The 27,982-nt window shown below is 40.9% G+C and overlaps 2 protein-coding genes across 5 annotated transcripts; one reads left to right on the forward strand and one right to left on the reverse strand.

Annotated features, from left to right (window-relative positions):
* LOC121541804 (proline-rich receptor-like protein kinase PERK9) lies at positions 1-16,620 on the reverse strand. Of its 3 annotated transcripts, none has more exons than XM_041851108.2 (5): positions 16,473-16,620; positions 2,621-2,678; positions 2,336-2,368; positions 1,216-1,367; positions 1-1,020 (listed from the first exon to the last, which is right to left on the reverse strand). In XM_041851108.2, exons 1-5 carry the CDS (start codon positions 16,539-16,541, stop codon positions 277-279), a joined length of 1,056 nt encoding a protein of 351 aa, XP_041707042.1. In that variant the 5' UTR covers positions 16,542-16,620; the 3' UTR covers positions 1-276. The 3 variants fall into 3 exon arrangements, with proteins under 3 accessions (XP_041707042.1, XP_041707044.1, XP_041707043.1); XM_041851110.2 differs by lacking the exon at positions 16,473-16,620 and adding an exon at positions 16,273-16,420; XM_041851109.2 differs by lacking the exon at positions 16,473-16,620 and adding an exon at positions 3,246-3,297.
* Positions 10,584-27,560, forward strand: LOC121541803 (trimethyllysine dioxygenase, mitochondrial). 2 transcript variants are annotated; one of them, XM_041851107.1, is made up of 10 exons: positions 10,584-10,673; positions 18,316-18,484; positions 18,588-18,686; positions 18,872-19,046; positions 22,878-23,054; positions 23,751-24,030; positions 24,819-24,938; positions 25,821-26,057; positions 26,457-26,595; positions 26,795-27,560. In XM_041851107.1, exons 4-10 carry the CDS (start codon positions 18,875-18,877, stop codon positions 26,924-26,926), a joined length of 1,257 nt encoding a protein of 418 aa, XP_041707041.1. In that variant the 5' UTR covers positions 10,584-10,673; positions 18,316-18,484; positions 18,588-18,686; positions 18,872-18,874; the 3' UTR covers positions 26,927-27,560. The 2 variants fall into 2 exon arrangements, with proteins under 2 accessions (XP_041707041.1, XP_045064078.1); XM_045208143.1 differs by lacking the exon at positions 10,584-10,673 and having other exon boundaries at positions 18,313-18,484.
* The last annotated feature ends 422 nt before the right edge of the window (positions 27,561-27,982 follow it).

Genomic DNA, 27,982 nt, shown 5'->3' on the forward strand with positions numbered 1-27,982 from the left:
GACAAGTGACACATTTTAATTTTTTTATATTAATTGATAACAGACACACACACGTTGAACACAATATATTATAAGTCCGTTGTCTCTAAAACTGAATCAATATTATCTGATGGAACTGAGAAATGTAATACATGGGGGGAAATTGTTGTGTTTGTGTATAATTGTGTTTGTTATGGTTTTGCTCAAAGTCCTACCTGTATTTGGTCAATGACCTTCTACTGTACTGCAGCACTACTGTGTTGTGTTTGTACTTAGATAAACAAAACAAAAAACTGTCTACTGGGGGTCAAGTGCTGGGTCGGAATAGCGGTAAGGGTCAAAGAGGTCACGGCCCCAATCATAAGGGTCAGAAGGCGCTACGGTCTCCTCGGTGGCCATTTCTTCTTTCACCTCCTCCTCTTCCTCCTCTTCCTCCTCCTCCTCTTCCTCCTCTTCCTCCTCCTCCTCAACAGGGGCCACCACAACAGGGGGGAGAGTAGGGGGTGGTGGTGGCTCAGTCGCCTGGACAGGGCGAGGTGGGTGATCGATCAAGCAGTCAGGGTCCCAGTAAGGGTCGCAGTCATACTCCATCCCTTTAATGACAATGGGAGCAGGAGAAGGAGGTGGGAGAGACTTCTTAGGAGGGAGTGGAGGTGGGGGAGGTGCTTCAACAGCTGGTTCTGCAGGTGCGGCGGCAGCTATGACCACCTTGCCGGTTTGGGGTTTGCAGGTAGGGTTGTAGCGTGGGTCACAGAGGACTGGGATGGCCCCTGCAGGCAGGTAAACGATGTGAGCTTTACAGAGGGGGTCTTTGGGGTTACACAGATACAGGACATCAGCCTCAATAAGAGAAAGTGGGGCTGGTGTGGTAGGAGGGGGCTGAGTGGTAGGAGGCAGTGTGGTGGTAGTAGGAGCTGCGGTGGTAGGTGGTGGGGTTACCACACCCAGGGCATTCTGGTAGCTGGAGGCGTCTGGGCCATAGACCTGCTCTAGGTGACGCATCTGCTGATACAGTATCCTGATCTTGTCAATCTCATACAGCTGGGAGAAATGGAGAGAGAGAAAGATCCACACAGGATTTGAGAATGAGAGAGGGAGGGAAAGAGAAAATAAGTGATCAGATTGGTTGAGGGATAGGCAGATGACAATAACCTAAATAAAATCTGGTTTAAGATTCATTATAATACCACAATAAAAAAATACAAATCTCTCTCATGATGTGATCCCTTTACTCACTCCTTCAATATGGCCGATGCTGTTGTAGAATTTGTAGTAGGACTGGAAATCAGGCATGCTGCGGTGCCACTTAGGGTCGACGTTCCGTTTGGGGCGTGACTGAGACAGGAAGCCATGAGCCTGGGCAGAGTCGATGCTGACCTCCCCTACAGCTGCATTTAATGACAGGAATCATGGTGGGAGAGAGGGGGGTTGGAGACAACACATTTAAGCAAAATAATTAGAAAACATCTTTCTTTCTCGCACGCGTGAACACACTCTCTCTCTCTCTCTCTCACACACACACACACACACACACACACACACACACACGTCAAACATAAATCAAAGAGTAGGCTGCACAGTAAAACAAGCATGTGCTGATGTTGTATTTTTTAATATTAGGGCGAAATGAGTGCCTTATGTTATATTAAATGAAGTGCCCTTTAATATAGACCACATGGAGAATTCAATAAATCTGATTTTGAAAATGAAAAAAAGAATTTAGCATTTTGACATGTCCCTCCACCAACCCTGTGTAACTTCTAGGAAGATTTTAACCCACTTAATCCCAAAATGTCTCCAAGTTTCACCATCATTGTAAAGCCCTAGTTATTTTATTGCTTTGACAAAGTTTTTTCTGAAGATTATTATTTATTTCATGTGATTAGTGATCATTTACGTTTTTCCCTCATTTTAAGGTCAACCCTGTTATGTGAACTGAACTCTCGTTTTAATATGGTGAAACATTATTTTATTTTTTTTACAAAAGAAACATTGAACATCTAATAGTCAAATCATAGAGTAAAAACAGGTGAGCTGGTTCTACTCTTTTTGGCCATTTTCTGGTGTTTTGTGGTGGAAAACTGAGGGTGTCAAGGATAACACTTCAACCCTGTTACCCATAGATAGACAGGCCAGAAATGTTTTAACAATTTCACTTTTTTTGTGAAGCTTGCAGTCAACTGTTACTTTATTTGGCACTTACTAGTCTTTTAACCTTTTGAGATGGGAAAATGTGTTTTTTTATTAAGTTGAACATGTGCTCTTTATGACAGAATGTTACAATGGTGAAATCAAACTTTTTTTTTACAAAGTTACACTTCTCAAAAGGCACCAAATTGGTGGAACGACCCATTACCTCTAGTCTTCAGAGGTGTAGCATCCAGCAAACCTGCAGAGAGGGATAAGGGGTAGAGAATACAATCAGGGTCAGAGGTGGAGAGGAGTCTCTTGCTGCAGAAATATCTGCACTCAGAAGTTTATGAAAACTCTATAATTTTCTATTTCATAAAATCTGTTTGCGTTATCACTTGCATCTACCTAAATCATCTCTTACTTTTGCAATTGAAAGCTATGCCCCCGTTCTATAGGCTATATTTAGTTGCCATCTAGGCAGAAATGTTGGTTTAATGTGGAAACAGACCTGGCAGTAGGCAGTATAGTGTCCCCGTCAGGAGAACCTGAAAAATCATCCTTGCCACCTGGATAACACACAAAAAGATGCATGACTGGTGTAAAATACAGCTTGAATTCTGTTTTGATCATAAAACAGACTAACATAACTCGCCGCTCACCCAGTAGAGTTGTATTGGCATGCAGACCAGCTGCATATACCAGGATGATCAGAGATAAACTGACTATTCACAATGCTCCAGTTTCCTCTCACATTTGAAACTACGTCAACATTAGCCTGTACTTTCTGCATAAAATAATAGGTCATCTAGATGACTTCACAACAAGATTTTAATTTACCCCATGAATCACTTCAATCATCAGTCGTCCTTATAACAGATTCATTACATTACACAGGACCCTAAACTGGCACATTACGCCTTGACAGCAGTGATATTGATCTAGAATATAAAGATGTTCCCACGTCACTCCAGAAAAGGCTCTGGTGCACCAACTACTGTTTTAGGCACGCAATCAACCTTTCCTAATAATGATAAATATGAATTGAATTAACCTAGTCAGGCCTCTTGACCACCCTTATGATCACAGCACATATTATATTAAGTACATCATCTGCAAATCATATTCTTACTTACCTGTACTTGTATCTCTTCACAGTCCAGTGTCAGTCAGATAACATTACAGTTCATAAATACTGAACTCAACACAACTCATAATTTGGGTGCTTTCCATTGGCTATTGACCCCAAGTAACTCCACCCCTTGCACCTCTACCATCCTTTTCTTCTTGAAATATGGAAATGGTTAAAGCGCTCATTAAGCGCTATTATAAGTGTGTACCCGAGGGAATAACTATAAAAGTCAAACTTCAAATGAAATCCAACTCGCTGTAAAATGGTGACAGCCAGGCACCCGCTGAGGGCTGAAACGGTGCATGGGGAGACAGGGTCCCTTGATGTTATGGCCCCACTCCAGCTGCATATGGTCCTGTTAGATATACTCAGAAGAAGACCTAAACTCACAAATATATTGTAGGCCATCTCTTTATGTCATATCACTACCAGTATGGTATGGCATGAACCTCATTACCTGACGCATGCATGTAGGCTAAATTAGATTGTCTCACCCCATGTTCAAGAATGGCCTTTTTCCCTTTATTCAGATTACAACCTCTCACTTTCAGTTATTTGAAAAGGAAATCATCTCCCAAATATCACTATTTCTAAAACAAGCCATAGAAAGTTAGTTGCAATTTCAATTTAATCCTCCAGAAACGACAGAACAAATAATGCAACAAATATTGTGGTTAAACTCAAATATACTAATTGATTAAAATCTTCGTAAATGATATCATAGGTTGAACTGGTGGAGTTATGTCGCACATGCAGCTAACAAAAACATATGGAAATGTCTGCTCTACCCAAAATTACAACCAAATAATTGCAGCATTACCACAAAAATGGAAGAGGAAAGTGGAAGGGGGAAAAAGTAAGGAACTTGTCTGTTGGCCCTGCATTAAAGACCATAAATCGGTTAAAGAAAATTGTGATAAATAAAAAAGTATACCAGTTTCATTTAAGGACCAAAGGATTGACAGCCGTCCCATATAGATTGCAAAATAGTTGGGAAGAGATTTTTGACGTACCGATTCCATGGCAAATGGTTTATGAACTGATACGCAAAACGACGCCGGATTCAAAACTTAGAATTTTTTATTTAAATTATTATACAAAATTCTTGCAACCAAAATAATGTTATTTATATGGGGGATACAATCTTCCCAGCTCTGCAGATTTTGCTGCGAAGAGACAGAATCATTAGATTATTTGTTTTGGTACTGTCCATTTGTAGCTTGTTTTTGGTAACAGGTCCAGGAATGGCTGAAGGATTGCAATATTTACCTGGAGCTAACCCTGCAGATAGCATTACTGGGTGATCTGAAAAGTCATAGTCAATCGATCAATAATATAATAATACTTTTAGCAAAAAAAAATATTTTCAGTTTTGAATCTGTAGAAACAATGAGAATAGAAGGGTTCAGAACTTTTGTGAAACATCACAGTACAGTTGAGAAACATACGGCAAGTAGAAATCCAATATGGATGGTGTTAAGAGATAGATGGGAGGGGTTGAATGGAGCTGAAGGTTGGGACTAATAACAACTAATAAACAACAAAATAACTAATGTAAAACATACTGTGTCCATAATAAGTATATAGGTTGAGAACTTTTGTGAAAAAGAGCACAGTTTGGGGGATATGGCATGTAGAGGCAAACCAGATGGACATCATGAAAATGATCAGAGAGGTTGAGGGTAGAGGAAGTTTAGGAGTAAAAACAAACAAAATATAATTATTGTAAAATTGACTGTGTCCATAAAATGTATATAGTATGTATAAGCTGGAAGTAGCTGGCCCTCCTGTAGCTCAGTTGGTAGAGCATGGCGCTTGCAACGCAAGGGTTGTGGGTTCGTTTCCCACGGGGGGCCAGTATGAAAAATGTATGCACTCACTAATTGTAAGTTGCTCTGGATAAGAGCGTCTGCTAAATGACTAAAATGTCAATTGGATCACTAAAATGTAGAGGCCTAAGCGTTGTTGTTTACTCCAATTAGGGGAGGGGTGGTGGGGTTGGAAAGTAATAAAGGAAAATACTTTTTTTTAAAGTATATATATATTTGCCGTAAAAAAACATATGGGGGATTGGAAGTGATGCAGACAATTACATTGATGGAAGTTACAATCTATCTGCAATATTAAAGCTGATCTACCCCCTACATTTTAAAACTAATTAAATACTAAATAAATACTCAGAAGAAGACCTAAACTCACAAATACATTGTAGGCCATCTCTTTGTCATATCACTACCAGTATGGTATGGCATGAACCTCATCACCTGACGCATGCATGTAGGCCAAATTAGTTTTAAAAAATCCCAATACAGAATACTTTTCCAACTTTTTTAAAAGGTCCAATGAAGGCATATTTATCTCAATATCAAATCATTTCTGGGTTTACAATTAAGTATCTTACTGTGATTGTTTTCTATTAAAATGGTCAAAAATAAACAAAAACAGCTTATTAGCAAGCAATTTAACAACAATAATTTTACCAGGACTGTCTGGGAGTGGTCTGAGTGGGGAGGGGAAACTGAAAATTAGCTGTTATTGGCAGAGAGGTTTGGAACTATCTTTCTTATTGGTCTATTAACTAATTTGCCACATGGTGATGTCACCATGGAAGGCCAAAACTCCATTCCACCATGAAATTTCAGGCAGTCTTTTCAAACAGCTCTTACACTAAAAGGAGTTTATCATCATATTCACAATTGCACAGTATTATTGCAACCTCAGTGTGGAAATATATATAACACAGAGGAAAATCACGTTTTTGACTGCACTTGGCCTTTAAACTCTGTTCAGATGTGTGTTGGACTCCAAGGGGGTAATATTAGCAAAACAGCTATTTTCCTGACGAAACCTGCTTGAACGGCAAAAGTAACCCCTTCTCACAAAACAGCTGGGGTTTTCCGTTTTAACTTCTGTTACTTGGCAAGTCAAAAATGTGGTTGGGGGTGTAGGGTTGACTTCTGTTTCAGTAAATACTGCTTAAAAGGGATATCAAAAGCGGTCTTTACCACCTTGTTGTCACAGGTTACTAACAAATGAAAACACCTACGTTTCTTTGAGGGTCAAGTAAATTATTTATTTAAGACAGGCCTCACTAAAGGTACACCGAACGTAACCACATCGCACCCAAATAGGTAATCAGTAACAGTTTGCACTGTCAGACATTCAAATTCTATGGCTCTAGGTCACTTACCCTGAGGGAGACAAATATCACAGAAAAACATTGTACCACTGTGATATTTAAGGAAAACCATGTTCTCCACAGGGAATTGAGAAAGCACAGTGAATCACTACCCTTGATGAACCAGACAGGCGCTGTGGCAAGGGGCCTCCTTGTTTACTTTGATAACTCAGTCACTACAATCTAAAACACCTAAGAGGAGCATTAGACCTATTTGTAAACCTATAGAAATTATTCTTTAAATGTTTTTTGACATGAATGGAAAAGCGGGACTGAGGGGTGGCAATATGGCAGTAAGGGACGTAATCTGGGTTGTAGTCGTGGCAGAGGCCCCCTGAACGGGCAAGAGCCGCACTTTAAGGAGGCGGAGAGGTGTCTCAGAGAGGTGCTTAAACAGGTGTGAGGGGGATGGGGTAGGAATCTGAGATATGCGCTGAAACAGTGGGGAGACCCTGACAGAAACATTCTCAACATAATAATCATATATACTATCCTGTAATGATACAGCAGAGGATTATAAACCACTTTCATGGCCAACCTGTCCTTACCAGTCTATCCTCCACCCCCTTCAACAACAAACATTCCAAGGAAAATGAGCTGTTGTGTTTGGGGCACACATTAAAAGAACATATTACCATTATATAGCAGACAGTGGAGATGACTAATATGATATCCTTTTGGAGCGCTTCGTGATAATACTGTTAAAGGTAGTCTTTCCCAGTCGTGTGTCTTTGAAACCTCTACAATGCTTCACATTAGGGATAAAACACAGTGGTCAATAGTATTTGGGGTTTTAGGCTGGGTATCTGTAAAGCACTGTGACTGCTGATGTAAAAGGGGCTTTATAAAATTTGATTGATTGATATAAACATCAATATGGAATGAAGTTCAAAATGTGTTATTTGTCACTGGCCTTACAAGTTGGGATGTTGTAGCTAGGAGACTGCTATCCCCTCAAGACCAAGGGGATAGATTGTCATCACGAATCTTTGGTTAGTTGTCAACGTAATAACAAGTGCTACTTTGATTTACGAGTCGACATTCAAAGCTGTATTATTACTATTGCATGACTACAAAATACCTTCAAGCTACAGTAGAGTTCACTTCATACTTTGACAACACCTGGGATGGTATACTACAACCAATGCAAGATAGGGTCTAAACAAACACTTTATTTGTTACTTGTTCATCCAAACATACACTTCACGTCACATTCCAAATACCTCTTGTGTAGTGTTGGTCATGTGATCTTACTATCTTCCACTAAAATCCTTTACAGAAATATGCTTGACATTCTTGCCCTGCCAGGTCTATCTGTATGAGTTAACAGGCCTGTTTGTGCAGTCCCTTCCCATGTTTATCACATGCTTTGTAAACAACAGCTGTAGATCCGCTTCAGTGGTCGCACTCGGCCAGTGCTGTCAGACCGAGAAAAGTGCAATGCCTCTTAAGATTGCCAGCAATTGCCCAAGACTCCGCCTCTCAACACAAGCTAGTCTTAGTGGCCCCATTTAGAATGTAAAACCACATAGAAGCATAGTTAGAAGCATAGCACATGATCCGCAACCAGTTGCACTAAATTCCAACAAATTTGATAAAACGGAAATGACTGCTGGGATGTTCAGGGAGAGTCAGCTGTCTGACTCGAGTCACATAGCCTATCTGAGCAGCTAGAGGTCCCAGGCCCTATATGGGTCACAGAGGAGACAGCAAAGGTGCAAGATAATAGGTTAATTTGTGTTGACCAGGGGTAGTGAGTCAGGAGGGAGATCAGTTCCAGTCATAGTCAGTTTTGCATGGGTTTGCACAGTGACTCTGAGATGCACACAGGCTGACTGTTCACCTAGCAAAGCTGACCAGAACTAGCAGCAACATCGTTTTCAAGGGATCTAAACCTTTGTGAATTCACATCACATTTGCACAGCAGCTGGACTCGCCTTTGCTTATAGCTTAAAGATAGACTCAGTTAAATGACGTTGCCACAAGCAGCACTGCAGATATTGAGATGAGCGAGATGCAAAACTCGCTCTCACACAGACACACACTGTATCTGCACATGCGCACGGGTTCGCTTCACACTGTTAGAGCGTGATAGCCATGGGACCAAAACAGTGGAGAAGTTGAGCCTCGCGCTTAAACGCTCTTAGTTGTTGTGGAAATGTACCTACTATGCGGTTTACTATCTGCATCTACATCATATCGCTGAGTCTACCTTTAAAACCCACACTAGAGATCCCTGGCAATGTTATTTGCGGCAACTGTGACCAAGGAATTCCTACCCTCTGGTGGAACTGGCTGAGTGGTGCACATCATGAGTCAGGAAGTGCTGGTTTTGCAGTAGGTCTGATGAGTTTATCTACCTGCACAAACAGCACTTTGGACACCAAGGGGCATAACGAACTAGTTCAGTGGATGCCACCAATTACAGCAAATATGTAATTGGGCAAATAGAATGAAGTAGACTTCTTGTTGGATGACCACGTCAGAGTTTAGCAGATAGGACGTCTGCTTTGTGACAGACGTGCTCACATTGCGGTAGGTATAGGGCATAACCATTACCTGCACTGTAAGCACTTTATTACATAGCAGACAAGCTCCCCACAAAGCACCAGCACAGGACATTCTCAGTAAACCTTGTGAAGCATCAGGGGTCTCCACACATTAATTTAATGAAATGCAATGGCATGTAATTAGGGGGTGAAGTGTTAAAAAGATGTATAGACTCTTCCAAGTTCCCACAGTCCACAAAACTCACCCTTTGGCCTTACTGATGGTCAATTTGAACCAATCCCAGGGATCTGAAACCAGGCATCGAGTTGGCAGATACAGTGCCTTCAGAAAGTATTCACTCACACCCCTTGATTTACAGCCTAAATTTAATATGGATTAAATTGAGATTTTTTGGTCACTGGCCTACACACAATACCCCATAATGTCAAAGTGTAATTATGTTTTTCGAAATGTTTACAAATTAATTAAAATTGAAAAGCTGAAATGTCTTGAGTGAATAAGTAGTCAACCCCTTTGTTATGGCAAGCCTAAATAAGTTCAGGAGTAGAAATGTGGTTAACAAGTCACATAATAAGTTGCATGAACTCACTCTGTGTACAATAATAGTGTTTAACATGATTTTTGAATGACTACCTCATCTCTGTACCCCACACATACAATTATCTGTAAGGTCCCTCAGTCGGTTCCAATGCCTCGCAAAGAAGGGCACTGATTGGTAGATGGGTAAAAAATTGAAAAAAGCAGACATTGAATGTCCCTTTGAGCATTGTGAAATTATTAATTACACTTTGGATGGTGTATCAATACACCCAGTCACTACAAAGATACAGGCGTCCTTCCTTCAGTTGCCAGAGAGGAAGGAAGCTGCTCAGGGATTTCACCATGAGTCGAACGGTGACTTTAAAGTGGAATTGAAAGTGTTTTAACTACATTTCAGATATAAAACAAACAGACAATCATAATTCCAGTCAAAAATATCAAAGTCCCAGTTTATGCTACAAAACCAACTTTATAAGAGGTTTTAAAATTACATTATATTTGACTCAAAACTCCATGATGTACACTAAGGCATTGTTGGCAGAATAGATGGATGCAGTTTAATGCATGATTCATATAATTCACCAATACATTTCTTGGTAGGCCAAAAAATATTGCTATCAGGTTGTAAATCACAGCTGGCCTGATACATTGTTTGCTGCCTTCACCTATTTGGGATGCGCTGGTTCAGTTTCAATGGCTCAATATTTTGGACAAAAACGGACAAATGTAACTAAGGCTGGGAATGTCAATACAATCAAACTAGAAAAGGCAGTCATAAAGTGGCTAATAGGCTAGCATATCTATTTATGTAGCTATTTATTTAGCAAGCTAAAAACACAGAGCCTAACGTTAGCTAGCTAGCTAGCTGCTGGGAGGATGTCATGTCATTGGAAGAGTGGGTGAGTGACCGACTTTTTCCCATCATATCGTTTTTTCGGTGGCTACTGCTAACTAGAGATGCAGGTGTCATTTGGTTGGCTAGCAAAACATGTGAATCACTTTGTTAGCTAGCTTGCTATGCTGAACTTGAACAACTGTTATCCTGTTAGCATATCTCTTGCGTTCATAAATTCACTCTACCTATCTACTTCGATTTCAGAGCACTGTCGTCTGAGAATGCCAGAGCGCAGAATAACTGATGAATTTACGAACGCGCAACGCCCACTGAATATGACCCGTGTCAGCAAACTAAAGGCAAAAAAGGTAACAGTCACGAACGCTCTAGATAACATGTAAACAGCCTAACCAGACTGCTAGGGCAAGTAAAGTGGTCATAGTGAGGTGTTCTCTCATTTGTGTCTGGAAGTAGCTAGCAAGCTAGCCAACTTTAGGCAGTTAGCTTGGGTGCTTGACTGCCATTGTAAGGAACGCTCTGATCAACCTTACTCCTCCGCCAGAGCGTCCAGTGTCAATCGTGCAGTGTGCGCTCTGAACAAAACACTCAATTTACAAATAGACAATATGACAACGCTCTGAATTTACGAACAACCCAGAGCGCACTGACACACTGAAGTGAATTTATGAACGCACCCTTAGTTGTCAATCAAATGTATTTGGTATTGATGAAATGGGCGGACAGGCAAGTTTCCATTCCGTTGTCAAAATATGGGTTTTGACAAGCATGCATTGGCAGGCAAGCTGCAGAAGGAGGAGCAGGTTACTATTCCCCATCGTTTATCAGTGCAATTTTGACAGCCAACTAGCTGAGATGTTTGAGGGGGTTTATGTAATGTTCCGTCGTTAGATTTGAGCTCATCTTGCACTGGCTAGCTTTAATCGTTGATCTTGTTGTTGATGAGCAATAACTGAGGGAGAGAGCCTACCTTTTCGTGGTTGGACTTTTCAGGAGTCCCATGGTATTTACAGAAATCTATTCAGGTGTATTTTGTGGCTTTTGGCGAATGCGTTCTAATGATCTTCTGTCGCGCTGTTGCAACTGCCTGTAAACACACAGTCCAGTTCAAAGTGAATGATGGCAGGCACGTGTGGCTTATCTGCAAAGGCCTACTGTAGCTCTATTTATTTAACGTGACCAAAACAAAGGAGATGATTGTGGATTACAGGAAAAGGAGGACCGAGCACGCCCCCATTCTCATCGACAGGGCTGTAGTGGAGCAGGTTGAGAGCTTCAAGTACCTTGGTGTCCATATCACCAACAAACTATCATGGTCCAAACACACCAAGACAGTCGTGAAGAGGGCACGACAAAGCCTATTCCCCCTCAGGAGACTGAAAAGATTTGCCATGGGTCCGCAGAGCCTCAAAGTTCTACAGCTGCACCATCGAGAGCATCCTGACTGGTTGCATCATCGCCTGGTATGGCAAATGTTCGGCCTCCGACCCCAAGGCACTACAGAGGGTAGTGCGTACGGCCCATTACATTACTAGGGCCAAGCTTCCTGCCATCCAGGACCTCTATACGAGGCGGTGTCAGAGGAAGGCCCTAAAAATTGCCAAAGACTCCAGCCACCCTAGTCATGGACTGTTCCCTCTGCTACTGCACAGTAGCTTCTAACCCGAAGCCATAAACCTCCTGATCAGCTAACAATTACACACAACAATGAACGAACAGTCCAGGGCTAAATAGTGGTGATGATGAGGTGCAGGTGCGCTGGAGGTGATTAAGGTGCGTTGGGTTTCCATTCCTGTGTTTGCCGAGGTGGTGCAACGGGATGAGATGTGACACTCAGTCAGAAATTCACAGGTTTCAGATTTATTCAGGTTTTCGTTCTCAGAGTCAGACTTTTTTTTTTTTTTTTACAGAAAAACAACACAATTGTATGTTCTAAGTCCATAACAATGCTTAAACCACATCAGGAGACCACTTTTGAAGTCTGGGAAAAATCTAAGAAATTCCTGTTAATTAAAGTGTGCAGGCACCTAGCACTGTTGTTTGGTTAGTGGTGTTTCTGTAGCACATGCGATGGAGTTGACAAAATAAATGGCCACTGGATTGACGCAAATAATCATCATGATATTATTCTGACAGGTAGGCATGGGCTACATTGTAGCTAGTTAACATTTAATAGAGAACGTTTTTGGGAAAGCCTTTCCATCTACCAGAAGACGGTTAGGCCTATCATTAGCGTCATTATATGTGTCCTGTTCCTTAATTGTTTGAAACCTGGACATGTTACTTCATATTATGAGGCATGTCTTACCTTGCTTCAAAGTAGCCTATAGCCAAAATCCCACCATAGAAACGTGGAGGCAATTATTTTTATAGACTTACTCATATGCGTTCTCCTGTTCTATCTTTTTTTTTTTTTTTTTTACTTTCTTTCATTGTCTAGCAGCCAAAAGGCATTATCCTAATCATATTAGCAACCCATGATAGTTGTTTCATCTTTAAATCCCCCCTCTTTCTAACAGATATTTCCATCTCTGTCCATGAAACCGCTTGCATATTCAGTGCGCATTTAGAACGGTGTTTTCCCGCAAATTACATTTTGGAACATTCACGTGTAGGCGTACTGTCGTGTGAACATTGCTGCGCCTAAAATGTGAAGAAATAATAGTTTATCAACATTTTAAGCTAAACATTCCGATCTGTTCCATCAAACCTTTTAATTGACACGGCTTATACCTCCACTACACTACTTTGATACGTATCAGTGGGGATTAAGAAGTGAGTATATGCAATGCCCACTGAAAAATAATTGGACACACCTGCATATACCCTCCACTACACCACTGACCATATCTAAGTGCTCACTTCTCAGTTTATTTTTTAAGCTGTCATATTCTTCCTGGGGGTGTATATAAACAGATTTTAATAAGATTTCATGTTGTTAAAATGCTGTCAGTTCCACTTTAAAATAGTTAGAGTTTAATGGCTGTGATAGGAGAAAACTGAGGATGGATCCACAACATTGTAGTTACTCCACAATACTAACTTAACTGACAGAGTGAAAAGAAGGAAGCCTGTACATAATACAAATATGCCAAAACATGAATCCTGTTTACAACAAGGCACTAAAGTAATACTGCAAAGAATGTGGCAAAGCAATTAACGTTTTGTCCTGAATACAAAGTGTTATGTTTGGGGCAAATCCAATACAACACATTACTGAGTACCACTCTCCATATTTGGTGGCTGCATCATGTTATGGGTATGCTTGTAATCATTAAGGACTGGGGAGTTTTTCAGGATAAAAAATACACTGTATTGAGCTAAGCACAGGCAAACTCCTAGAGGAAAACCTGGTTCAGTCTGCTTTCCACCAGACACTGGGAGATGAATTCACCTTTCAGCAGGACAATAACATAAAACACAAAGCCAAATCTACACTGGAGTCGCTTACCAAGAAGACAGTGAATGTTCCTGAGTGGCCGAGTTACAATGTTGACTTAAATCTGCTTGAAAATCTATGGCAAGACCTGAAAATGGTTGTTTAGCAATGATCAACAAAAATTTAATAATTTTTAAAATAATAAACGGGCCAATGTTGCGCAATCCAGGTGTGCAAAGCTCTTAGAGACACACCCAGAAAGACTCACAGCTGTAATCACTGCCAATGGTGATTATAACATGTATTGACTCAGAGGTGTGAAAACCCATCTAGTCAAGATATATGCGTTTTATATTTCATGATTATTATTTATTTTTTTACATTTTGACATTAGAGTATTTTGTGTAGATCGTTGACAAATGACAATAGGCTCTATGCACGCATCACTTCCGCATTGGCGTAAGGATGCTTGGGCATTTCCGGTTACCGGAAAAAAAAACATTAGCCAGTGACAGTAGACCGTTATGATGGCAGAGATGAAGTTTACAAGGTGTTTGCTGGAGTTGCCTAAAGTATCTGTTAATGATATACGGAGGGTCGTCCGGACATCCAGTACGGAAAGCAGTGAGCGGTGAGCTACCAGACCCATCAACCCACTACCTGCCTATGCTGACATGGAACCAGACTCTCTTCCCCTTATCTGCAGAATGAACATCACATCTGACAAACCACTCGTGGACTCCATTTTTGGCAAGGTACCAACTGGCAGTATCCTGTCATATCAACACCCACCACCTCCACCTGACAGTGTTGTCATCCATGAGGATGCACCACCGTTCCCAAAAGTGCCACTGGACGGTTACCATTTACAACCAACAGACTGTTCATACGAGATCATGACGGATCAAGAAAAGCTTCACCTCAGTTCTCTGTCTGTGACTTTGTCACAGTCACACCTGATTGAGGAAGCAACCAGATGCCAAAGTGAAACACCCGAGTGGCATTCACTGAGGAAGGAGAGAGTGACTGCTTCACATTTCAGGGAGGTAAGCCATGTTAGAGGTACAAGCACAGCAGAAAAACTGGCAGAAAGAATTATCAGAGGGACAAGACAAACACCACTAATGAAAAGGGGGCTGGATTGGAAGCAGGTGCATTGAAGGACTATGCAGTTCAAAAAAATCTTAATCTGACAAAGTGTGGGCTAGTCGTGCATCCGGACGCACCTTGGCTGGGTGCATCGCCTGATGGGCTGGTATATGACCCACTTGAGCGACCATCATTTGGTCTAGTTGAAATGAAATGCCCAAATGTAGCCAGCTACATAGACTGCAAGTTCCTGAGATTTGACCATGGCCTACACAAATTGAAGGAAAGCCATTGTTATTATTGGCAAGTCCAGGGACAGTTACTCATCACAGGCATGGAATGGTGTGATTTTGTTGTCTGTGTTGTTTTGTTGTAAGAAAGTTGACTCGTCTAATGTTAATCACCCACCATTTATGTAATTCACTGTCTTTGGGAAAAGTAAAAAAAACTAACAGAAGAATTGCCTCTGGCAGACACTGATGGCTGGAAGAGCTGTCATCCCGTTTTTGAAAGGACACTTTCGTACGTTTACACGTCATCGTGTTATAAGTCAAGACGAAGTATTACAAGTAAAACATTAACATAAACATGAAGAAACAACAACAACGACGAAAATTAACCGTTTCAGATGTTTTTGACGACAAGCATTCAATGCTAGCATACGGTAGCACAGCATTCTACGATAACCGGAAGTTTACATCCATCCTGAGATTTAACCGGAAATACGTCATGATCGCCTGTGCATATCGCCTATCAAATGTATTTTAATCCCACTTTGTAACAACAAAATGTGGGAAGGGGGAGGGTTTAGAGGTTGATTGTAAACAAACGTTTCACCCACGTGACCTTTCCCTCCCCCTCCTAAATCTACAAGACAGTCATGTAGTAGTAAATGTACGCGCTATGCAACCTTATTAGAGCGCCAATATATTTCAGAATAGCCAGCTAGCTGGTTTTGAGGAAATAGGTTTCAGTGGGTAGTCAATTCGTAGCCCACACACTGATTGTGAAAGTCGACTTCCAAAATTAGGTAATGTGCATGACACATTATGACAAATCAAAGAAATATAGCTAACGTTAGGTAATCCTTGCTAGATAGAAAATCAATCTGGTGATGCACTTTCAGACCTAAACCAACTTTGACCTCGTTGAGATTTTCGTCCTTACAAATTCAGCTAATGAGAGGTAGCTAACATTTGTGCCACTTTCTTCAGTGGTAGCTATTTACCCTCCTACTCAGAAATCCCTTTGTTGTGTAGCTAGCTAGCTAACGTTAGCAAGCTGGATAGTGACGCGTTTAGGTTTACACGCCTGATACAACCAAGTTGTGGACAAGCTCCATAGCTCAAATTGCCAAAAGACTTGAGCATTCAAACAATTTATAGTTTGATGACCAAAGCAACATCGATGAAAAAAAAAAAAAAACTAAATAGGCGTGCATGCCTCACGCCAAACCAAAATAAAAACAATTCGTTACTAACCTTTAACTTGACTTAAAAACGCAGACTTTCTCACCGGTTGTGTGGCTCACGTCTTACAAGCCCAAATTGCAGGTTCTCTACAGAACCATTCACACTCAACAATCTCTCCAACAGCCGCTGTTTTTGTAAACAAAGAAGCACATGGTTTCACAGCCATAGCTATATTCTTTATTTTCTTCCGCTCATCAAATAGTTAGTACCTGCACTCCATTTATAATGTTTTGGCTTTTCAGACATCTCAAAACATGTTGCTTTAGTGAAACTTCCATCCTGTATCAACGAAACAATACATTTTAACTTGCAAAAATATGAACGTCTTCAAAATGCCGCTTCCATGTTGCAAAACGGTGTAGGTAAATCCCTCCCCGTTTGGTCCTAGAGTAAATGGTTTCCGTTGTAAAACCAACAGACAAAACGTTTTGCAACAGAATTAGCGTGATGAATACACCACAGGGCGATCCGCGAGTCGTCCGCTGAGATCCCTGCCCGCGCACACAGGATGGGTGGATCTTGAGGGGATTCGATTAATGCCGCGGTGCACTTAATCAAGCTTCCTAATTGTGACGCATAGGGTCAGTCACTACATACAACACTTCGATTTTACTCTACGGTATTTATAATATTAGGTAAACTTTTATCCCTCACACAATTAGCAGGGTGTCCGCGGGTCATCCCCAAATAATAATAACTCATACCCAAATAATGTTATTGACTCGTCCTATACTTATTCGTGGCCAATACATACATTGGAGAAAAAACACTTCAAAAGCCCAACCTCAAACTTGTAGGCCTACCTCAAACAAACCTTTAAAAAATGCTTGCTATTTCCTCATAGAGTATCAATCAAATAATATTTTTAATGACCGGCATTCTGTTGTTGGAGTATGCCCCACCATTCCAAAAACAGAAAAGCTGCTATTTAACATGCTTAATAAAAAAACTTTGGAAGGAAAACTATTTCACTCATATTGCTGGTGCATTCACGCTCAACAGTTGGAAAACCACATCAGTGTCCGACTTCGGCTGTAGCAGATGCACCTTCACCGACTTCACTCTTCGACATTTGTCTGAAGTCGGGTGCTTCAGCCTTACCACTCAAAACAAGCCCAATATTGTATCCTCTCTATACAGCTCGCCAGCTTAGTAGTCCTAAAAAACAGTTAGTTCAGCCATTCCTATGGGGAAAGAATAAGGTTTGGCTTTTTCAGACAATTGCAGTCCCCTAAAATACTGAGTACCTCTGGCACCTCCCTCATTTGCAATTGCTATTGTGGGGCACTTAAACATTTATATTGTGAATCTTTCTTGGGCATACCAAAGTGTTTGTTGTGTGAGACAATAGGATATAGGACAATAACGGTTTCCATATGTTACATATTGATGAACAGTGGCTCAATAAGCATGATTGTGGCCTCGTGTTCTATGGTGCTTCATACCGTTGGAAACCGTCAATGAGAATGAATGCTCCAACATAGGCTACCCTCACTCGCCCTCTATTCAATTAAGACTACTTTCAGGGATCATTTCTTTAGCATTAGGCCTATAGTAGAGTGAAAATGTGCAATGTATTCGACAGGTAACGCTAATCTAATTAGAGGGGTGGTCCATAGTTATCACAGCCAGAAAGTCCTAAACCCCGCCCATTTCTACAATTTATCTTTTAAAAATGTGATTTTAAACCTAACCTTAAACACACTGCTAACCTTATACCTAAACCTAACCTTAAATTAAGACCAAAAATCTAATTTGTGTTTTGATGCATTTTTACAATATTTCCAATGTTGACTTTGTGGCTGTGGTAACTAGTGAAAACCTATAGGCGCAGTTCTGAAATATTCAAGAATAGTTTTTCATTTTCCTTGTAATATCAGCCCTGCCTCAAATACATTTTAGTTTCAACATTTCAGAACGCGGACCAAATCTGCATTATGCCAGTGTAGTATACCAGAGGGAGGCAGAAGAAAGCCAGAGGACTAGGGAATGTTTTGACTGATAGCAGAGATACTGTATATAATGACGAGATGGTCTCCTCCCTAAAAATAGGAGTCGTTGTCTCAAAGGCGGGAAGGCAGGTCGTCTGCTTATCGCTGTATATTCCCACGTGGACCGATTTTGACTGGTGTGGACCCTCTCGCTTCGTCTCTTCCTGTCTGCTGATAGCTACATCTTCGGTAGCTGCCAGCTAGCAGTTCTCAGCGTCAACGTTAGCAAGGTACGTGGCCAAAGTTTACTATACTGCAATGCTAGCCAGCAAAGTATATAAATGACTTGGAAAAAACTAACTTGCTTAATAATCTCTGCGATTGTCAATGTAGCTTAATCGAAGATCCAAGAAGTCTGAATTCCAGGTCACAGTAGCTAGTGCTGCTAGCTACATAAACACAACTGACTGGAATCCACACGAGCTCCGTTATGTGAGTATTGCATTATCAGATCAACAGACCTCAACAGCAGCTGATTTGTTATTATTCACAGCAATTAAGATGGGGGGAAATGATTGTGCGGGAGTCAATGTCAGATTCAATCAAATAATTCGTATAGTTGTGTTCTGAATCTGTCCATGAACAGTGTTCCATCTGAACTTATTTTCCATTACCAGACAATGTCTTTGGCTCGGATGTTTTGCCGTTTAAATGGCTATTTGCAACCAATATCGAAAGCACAGGCTCCGTTGGTCTCTGGATTCATACGAACCCAGAATGAAGTGAGACATTGGCAGCATACTGCTCCACAATCGACGAGTTGTCACTGGCAGCTTCAGGAAGAATGCCTTGGTAAGTATGACTATTTGTCAGCCCTTTACCAAACTCTATATGAACATTTGATTTGCTCTAGACAGTCTGTTTTTGAATACAGCTACATATGTGTCTGCCCTTCTTTATGAGGCTTTCGAAACACTCCCTGCTCTTTGTAGTTGAATCTGTACTTGAAGTTCAATACTTGACTGAGGGACCTTACATATGTTGTATGTATGGGGGACAGAGGAAGGGGTAGTCATTTAAAAAAAAAAAAGTCAACCCCTATTATTTCACACGGAGTGAGTCCATGTAACTTAGGTGATTTGTTAAGCCACATTTTACTGCTGAATTAATTTAGGCTTGCCTAAACAAAGGGACTGAATACTTATGCAATTACTATTTTAGTTATACAGTGAGGGAAAAAAGTATTTGATCCCCTGCTGATTTTGTACGTTTGCCCACTGACAAAGAAATGATCAGTCTATAATTTTAATGGTAGGTTTATTTGAACAGTGAGAGACAGAATAACAACAAAAAAATCCAGAAAAACGCATGTCAAAAATGTTATAAATTGATTTGCATTTTAATGAGGGAAATAAGTATTTGACCCCCTCTCAATCAGAAAGATTTCTGGCTCCCAGGTGTCTTTTATACAGCTAACGAGCTGAGATTAGGAGCACACTCTCAAATGGAGTGCTCCTAATCTTAGCTTGTTAACTGTATAAAAGACAACTGTCCACAGAAGCAATCAATCAATCATATTCCAAACTCTCCACCATGGCCAAGACCAAAGAGCTCTGGGACAAGATTGTATACCTACACAAGGCTGGAATGGGCTACAAGACCATCGCCAAGCAGCTTGGTGAGAAGGTGACAACAGTTGGCGCAATTATTCGCAAATGGAAGAAACACAAAATAACTGTCAATCTCCCTCAGCCTGGGGCTCCATGCAAGATCTCACCTCGTGGAGTTGCAATGATCATGAGAATGGTGAGGAATCAGCCCAGAACTACACGGGAGGATCTTGTCAATGATCTCAAGGCAGCTGGGACCATAGTCACCAAGAAAACAATTGGTAACACACTACGCCGTGAAGGACTGAAATCCTGCAGCGCCCGCAAGGTCCCCCTGCGCAAGAAAGCACATATACAGGCCCGTCTGAAGTTTGCCAATGAACATCTGAATGATTCAGAGGAGAACTGGGTGAAAGTGTTGTGGTCAGATGAGACCAAAATCGAGCTCTTTGGCATCAACTCAACTTGCCGTGTTTGGAGGAGGAGGAATGCTGCCTATGACCCCAAGAACACCATCCCTACCGTCAAACATGGAGGTGGAAACATTATGCTTTGGGGGTGTTTTTCTGCTAAGGGGACAGGACAACTTCACCGCATCAAAGGGACGATGGACGGGGCCATGTACCGTCAAATCTTGGGTGAGAACCTCCTTCCCTCAGCCAGGGCATTGAAAATGGGTCGTGGATGGGTATTCCAGCATGACAATGACCCAAAACACACGGCCAAGGCAACAAAGGAGTGGCTCAAGAAGAAGCACATTAAGGTCCTGGAGTGGCCTAGCCAGTCTCCAGACCTTAATCCCATAAAAAATCTGTGGAGGGAGCTGAAGGTTCGAGTTGCCAAACGTCAGCCTTGAAACCTTAATGACTTGGAGAAGATCTGCAAAGAGGAGTGGGACAAAATCCCTCCTGAGATGTGTGCAAACCTGGTGGCCAACTACAAGAAACGTCTGACCTCTGTGATTGCTAACAAGGGTTTTGCCACCAAGTACTAAGTCATGTTTTGCAGAGGGGTCAAATACTTATTTCCCTCATTAAAATGTAAATCAATTTATAACATTTTTGACATGTGTTTTTCTGGATTATTTTGTTGTTATTCTGTCTCTTACTGTTCAAATAAACCTACCATTAAAAGTATAGACTGATCATGTCTTTGTCAGTGGGCAAACGTACAAAATCAGCAGGGGATCAAATACTTTTTTCCCTCACTGTATATATAATTGTTCTTCCACTTTGACATTAGAGTATTTTGTAAATTTAAATCTGTTTTAATCCCATTTTGTAACAATAAAATGTGGAAAAATCTGATGGGTCTGAATATTTCTACAAGGCACAAATAGTAATTGCATATGTCCTAGACTACCCCTTTTTTAAGTAATACATTCAATGCAGTATTAGACTATGAATGATGGGCGGCAGGTAGCCAAGTGGTTAAGAGCATTGAGCCAGTAACCAAAAGGTTGCTGGTTCGAATCCCCTAGGTGAACAATCTGTTGATGTGCCCTTGAGCAAGGCACTTAACCCTAATTGCTCCTGTAAATTGCTCTGGGTAAGAGCGTCTGCTAAATGATTAAAATATAAATGTTAAGCTTCTAATTTAGCGTCTGTCTTCACTTTTGCGCATTACACACTGGCTCTCCGCTGGCCTCTCTCCTTAGCGCTTGTGGAGTCCCAGGAAAAGCTAGACTAGAATAGATTGCTGGATTTTTTTGTTGTTGCATTTCTTATACTAATAGACCAGGGATTAGCAACTGGATTCAGCCTTGGGCCGATTTTTTTTAATTTCTTGAGCGGGATGGTCGGGGGCCGGAACATAATTACAAATAATTTGTAGACTATAAATTGACCGCAAGAAGGCCAAACAGATATAATATTTTACTAAAACATAATCATTTCTCAAACCTTGCTTACATTTGTATACGATCACGTCTCTCTATTATGCGTGGGAATACTTGGGAACAGATTTCCAAAATTAAAATAACCTATAGCTGATTTCCATGTGTTTTTACAGTCTTTTATGTCCCAAATGTTTTTTATATATTAAAAAAAAATCTCAGAACTTGGAGGCCAAATAAAACCACTTGGTCCGCGCCAGTTGGGGAACCCTGTAATAGACCATTCGAAGACGGATGCAAGCTTGCTCTTGTTTGCTGAATGTTAAATACAGCAGCCAAAGGAACTCACAGAGTTTGAAAGAAGAGACCCACTGGGCACAGACGTCAGTTCAACGTCTAGTTTTGATTTACATTTGGTTGAGTAGTCAACTAACGTGAAATCAACAAAAAATGTCACCATGACATTGGATTCTGGTTAAAAGTTGGGTAAAAAAAAAAATTATGCTGTTACGTTGATTACTTTTTGCAAATCCAATCAGTTTTCCATGTTGATTCAATGTCATCCCATAGATTTTTTTGATTGAAATTACATGGAAACAATGTTGATTCAACCAGTTTTTGCCCAGTGGGGAGAGAGTGCGCGATGGCGATAGACTATAGCAGTTATTTACAGACCCATAACCATTCAATCTTCGTGAAGAGAAGAAAAAGCCATCTGCATCTTATTCTAGTCCTATATTATTAATGTCATTACAATGATGAAGATAAGGTCAGAATGATTGGCCTAAGAAAAAAGCATTGCATTTCTTGTCTATCATTCCTAATGGCAATTTCCCTTGTCACAACTGCATTCACTGTTATGCCATGATCAGCGGGAACTCTCTTATCCATCCCCACACGGGTGAGAGGATAAAGATTTGGTAGAATAACCTGTAAAGCAAAATATGTTGTATATCTCCTTAAGTGTTCCTTTGAATTTTATTATGTGGGTAAGAAAGACCAAACTCTTGCCCCAGCAGGTCTCAATAAGGAATGTTCCTTTTCTTGTTTTTAATATACCCTCCTATAGGCGATGACATCATAATGTATCAAATTGATTTGATTTGATTTATTGTGTGTTTGTGTATATATATTTTACATATTAAACCCTAGTCTGGACCTGGCACTTCACACTTGAATAGGCCAGTTTCCACATGATAGACTAATATGTACTTGTAAATCTGACATTTGAATCGGCAGAGCTCAGCTATGGAGGGCTTGTGATGCACTTTGCCTATGTGTGGCTACGGGATCATTGCCGCTCTGCCTCCTGCTTCAACAGCAAGACCAACCAGAGGAACCTGGATACAGCAAATGTGGAGCTAAACATACGTCCCACCAACACCAGGGTGGATGATGAGAATATCTTCCTCACATGTAAGTCTTGGTTTGAAGATTGATTTTCCCAACTAAGAGGGAGGGAAAATATTCTCTACCCAGTTCGTCGCACATCACATACAGTAGGTGGCTTTCTTTGTTTTGATTTGTTGTAGATTTTAATTTTTTCTCCTTATGAATAGCTACAGTTGGTTTTGGCATGAAACACAGTTTTCTTTGGAACCAAAGTGAAAAATTGATTTTGTTTCTTTCCTTTGGACTCTATTGGAAGCCCATATTATGGAGGAGCCTAGCCTAAAATTATCTTCTCCACTGCCAAACCTGAGATAGTTATATCTTCTTAAAAACAAGCATCTTTTGGGGAGATCTTTGACTCTTGAAAAAGCTTGTAATGTACTGCAGATATTGCTGCCATATGCTTTATTTGAATTACATGTTTGTACAATGGTACATCTTTTCACAAGGCATTGGTTAAACTGTAACCGTTCACTTACTCAGGGTGCAATCGGTTGAACATTTCAGTGAGGTACTGTATCTAGGTCAGTTTGATGTCGTCAAGAACTCTAAATCCATGCCAGTAGTTAAGCCTATCATTTGATAATTTTCAATGGAGAACCGCAATCCCATTTTCTCTATGGCAGAACTGTGATCTATGCGCCTATTGTTACTCATCATTCTTTTTAACAGTTATTGAATGTATATTAGAAGGAATTGTCTTTGATTTGTCTACCCCAGGGCCTGATGGTCACGTGACAAGGTACAACCTGAGTTGGCTGGCTCAGAACAGCTATGAGGGACAGAAGCAGAGTGCCATGCAGCCACGCATCATCTGGAACTCAGACATCTATACCAGTGCCAAGGTGCCCTCTGCCAACTGGGACAAGTTTATGAGCTGTGATGATGAACTGAAAAAGTTCCTTAGGAGCTTTCTGCTGTATGGCATTGCTTTTGTGGAGGGCGTCCCGCCGACTGTTGAGGCCACAGAGACTCTTACCCAGAGGGTCAGCCTCATCAGGTATAGTAAGCCCCTCTGTGATTGCCTGGGGTAGGGAATGAGAAGGGGGGTTGAGGGGGCTTAAAAGTAACGGCATACCACCCACCACAATGCATACGAAACATGCATGGTTTTAGAGTAGGGATTATTTAATAAGGAATGAGAACAAACACCCCAGATATCTATTTTTGGGGGCCATTAAATAAGCTTGATATTTATCAGGGTTGGCTTGTTTACACTCTTTGTATTGCAAAGTAACAGTGCTACAGAGAAGGTTTTGGTTTCTTTAACAACAAGTTTGATACTTTTGTCAAACTCGGCACTTGGAATGGAGGGTGGATTTGTCAAAAGAATGGGCATTGTGTCTCCTCTGCCAGTGTACTGAGAGAGGAGAGGTACTTTGTTCTCATTAATCCACCAGGTCTGTTCATTAATGACTCTGCAGGTGGTGTGGTTTTGAAGTTTCAAACGCCTGAGCAAGCGCACTAATCCCTCTTTGTACTGGACTCTACTTTGGGGTGAAGAGGAGGGAAGGGAGGGAGGGAGGGAGGAAGCAGCGTGTATTAGAAATTCATTGCACATGGTTGCCAGATAAGGACATTTTCGTATTGTAGTCCAGTGAGGATATTTGGTCATCAGAAGTAATTGCCCTCCTCCTGACACCCCAAAGAAACAAAATATCACTCACTATTTGGATCACAGTTGCCATTATAAACTTTTTTGAATTGTTCTTGTACTATATAATGTTTTAGGTATCACTTTTGAAACAGTTGACTCTACTTTGTGTTTTCATTCTTGTTTCTTACTAGGGAGACTATGTATGGCAAGATGTGGAACTTCACATCCGATTTCTCCCGAGGAGACACTGCCTACACCAAACTGGCACTGGACCGTCATACAGACACCTCATACTTCCAGGAGCCATGTGGGTATGTATTTAGATCGATGTTCACACATGGATTATTTGAACTGTATTGGAGTGATCATGTCAGGTCAAAGTATCAAGGCAGCACACCTGTTGATCTGTATCTTGGTTAGGTTGAGATTCCTCAGATGAAGACACACTTTAGACATCTTAGGTTATTGTGTTAGGCTATTACAGTGATGTTACAAAAACTGTAACAGTTGTAACAACAGATCCAGCATTGTGAAACAGGCCATTCCTTTTGCAAGCTGCAGTTGGACACTGTTTAATCACCTGCTTATGGCCTTTTAAAGACATGCTCCGGAACTTTGGCAACTAGTAAGTACTTTTTAAACCTCCTGCTGTGGACTGAATGTGTAGTTCATACATGCAGAATTACTGTCTTACCTCAATTAGCCACAAAATCCCTAGTTTGAAGCGACCGTTTTCTGGAGGTTGTGCAGCGCCATTTTCCCTACAATTTCCCCCACGTGGGCCAGCTCCTGGCGATTTGAGTTCTAGCCAATGAGCTTTAGCCTTTCGCCATTTGAGTGACAGCTAGCAAGACGCACACACAGCAGAGCGAGTGAGAGAGAGCAATGACGTGGTGCACATATGTGATATAGAATGCAATTTTCGGGGAACACTTTTGGCTTGTGAGCGCTACTTTCTGAACTACTGGCTAAAAAGTATACAAAAGTACCGGAGAATCTCTTTAACTGATAAGACACAAGCCAGATGCACATTGCTATGCCACAGACTTCTTGAATCTTGATAAAATAAGATATAGTACAACATGAAACTAAGCTCTACCTTGGCCTCCCATGAAATTACAGGGCAATACGCCATCTACTGGGCATTTCATAATAACGTGACTTACTTTGATGCCATTGACTGTGACTTGCAGGATCCAAGTGTTCCATTGCCTTAGACATGAGGGAACGGGAGGAAGAACACTACTTGTAGATGGATTCTATTCTGCAGACAAAGTGCTCCAGAAGACGCCTGAAAACTTTGAGCTGCTAGCACGGGTTCCTATCAAGCATGAGTACATTGAAAATGTCAGCGACCACCACAACCACATGATCGGCATTGGCCCTGTGCTCAACGTGTATCCCTGGAACAATGAGGTGTACATGATCCGGTATGACCAGTCTGTTGTAATTTGAGATGATCCGGTATGACCAGTCTGTTGTAATTTGAGATGATCCGGTATGACCAGTCTGTTCTAATTTGAGATGTGTATGTCTCCCTGAATGTCTTGCTTTAAACGTATCTTCCAACGTCATTGGCCATACAACCTTACATTAACCAGTCTTGGTTACCTATTAACTCACAATGTTGTATGCATTTGAAAAATTTGACACCCATCGATACAAATTAACTCACTTTGGAAGGTTCTTAGTAGAAGGCTCAGGATCTGGTGCTCATATGCAGCAAAACGTTTGTTATTCCAGCTCCTTTGAGATCAATGTAATGAATATATGATCTGATATTGAGTATTAATATGGTATCACCTTCTGTTTGGTTGCCTGTCTTACAGATACAATAACTATGACCGTGCAGTCATAAACACTATCCCCCATGACATTGTCAAGCGATGGTATGTGGCTCACAGAGAGTTGACCACAGAGCTGAGGAAGCCGGAGAATGAGTTGTGGGTCAAACTGAAGCCTGGAAAGGTAAGGAAAAATAGTTGCCTTTTCATTGATCTAGCCCGAAAGGATTTAGCACTACATGACCAGTTGAGCTAGATATTGATATAAAAGGGGGGGGGGGGAAACATCCCCCACTTAACTGAAAACCAGGATTGAACTGCAGGTGACGGGTGAAGTCTTACAAAATCTTACACAAAAAATATGTTCCCTCTTTTTCTGTAAGGTTCTCTTCATCGATAACTGGCGTGTCATGCATGGCCGGGAGTCCTTCACAGGCCTGCGGCAACTGTGTGGCTGCTACCTGACCAGAGACGACGTCCTGAACACTGCCCGCTCCTTGGGTCTGCAGGCCTGAGTGAAGAAGAGCCACCCTGAGTCTCCAACCCTTCCAGCCAACACCAAAGTCCTTTAGAGATAAAGCAGGACTTCAGCCCGGTACCATCAGAAAAGCACCATCACCCAGTCAGTCATAAATAAATGTTTAAGGAGACCGAAAAGTCTTATAGAATCAAATCGTTTTTGTATTATGAGCATTTACTGAGTGAAATCAAGTATTTCCACTGCATGAATGCAGTTATATATTGTTAATGCAGAACTAAATGCCATTCCTAATATGGGCATAAAATAATTGTACTGTACTTCAGAAATATTCTCTACCCAGAAATATTTTACATGAGAAGATAATATTATTAGATTTGTTGAAGTCCAGAAAATGGACTGAGTTGTTTGGGATAGAAGATCTGTAGACATACATTATGTATGCACTATGCTCTTGTCACAACAACAATCATCTTTTGAACTGGAACTTAACATATTGAGGTGTTTAACTACATATTTTTGGCTTTGTTTTAGGGATTCGTTTCTAGTATGTCATAAGTACTAAATAGCACTTTTACTAGTCATTTAATTGTTTATGAATGTATTAGAAAATGTTGCCTTGTTTACATTATGAAATAAATTGGGTGATTTCTCAACACCTTTTTTCCTGATTTCTATTGGGTGGCTGTGTTTTTTGTCATGCCCAGAAAGACTGACATGAAACCACAGACAGAAGAAGGAGTTAGTTATAAATATATTTGATGAAACCATATCCAGCATGAAAAGGAAAGTACAGGGCCATGTTAAGGTGGCAAAATGTTCTCGAATGTTGCAGATATTAATGCCATGAATAGAGCCGATGTGATTCCTTAGTCTACATGTCAGAGAGGCATGTTTGATCTACATAGCCTAATTATATCTGAAGTTGAACGTTCTAAAACGTTAAATCCTGCTGAACGCGACCCAGATTTGAGGTATTTGGTCTGGGTGTCATGCATAGACCGTATATATAAAGGTAGCATGTTAACAGAACATTTGTTTTATGTTGTCTCTCGAGCGCATATAATTACACATACTAAACCATCTTTGTTAA

The sequence above is a fragment of the Coregonus clupeaformis genome, chromosome 27, assembly GCF_020615455.1.
Source record: "Coregonus clupeaformis isolate EN_2021a chromosome 27, ASM2061545v1, whole genome shotgun sequence".
In the NCBI taxonomy this organism is placed as follows: domain Eukaryota; kingdom Metazoa; phylum Chordata; class Actinopteri; order Salmoniformes; family Salmonidae; genus Coregonus; species Coregonus clupeaformis.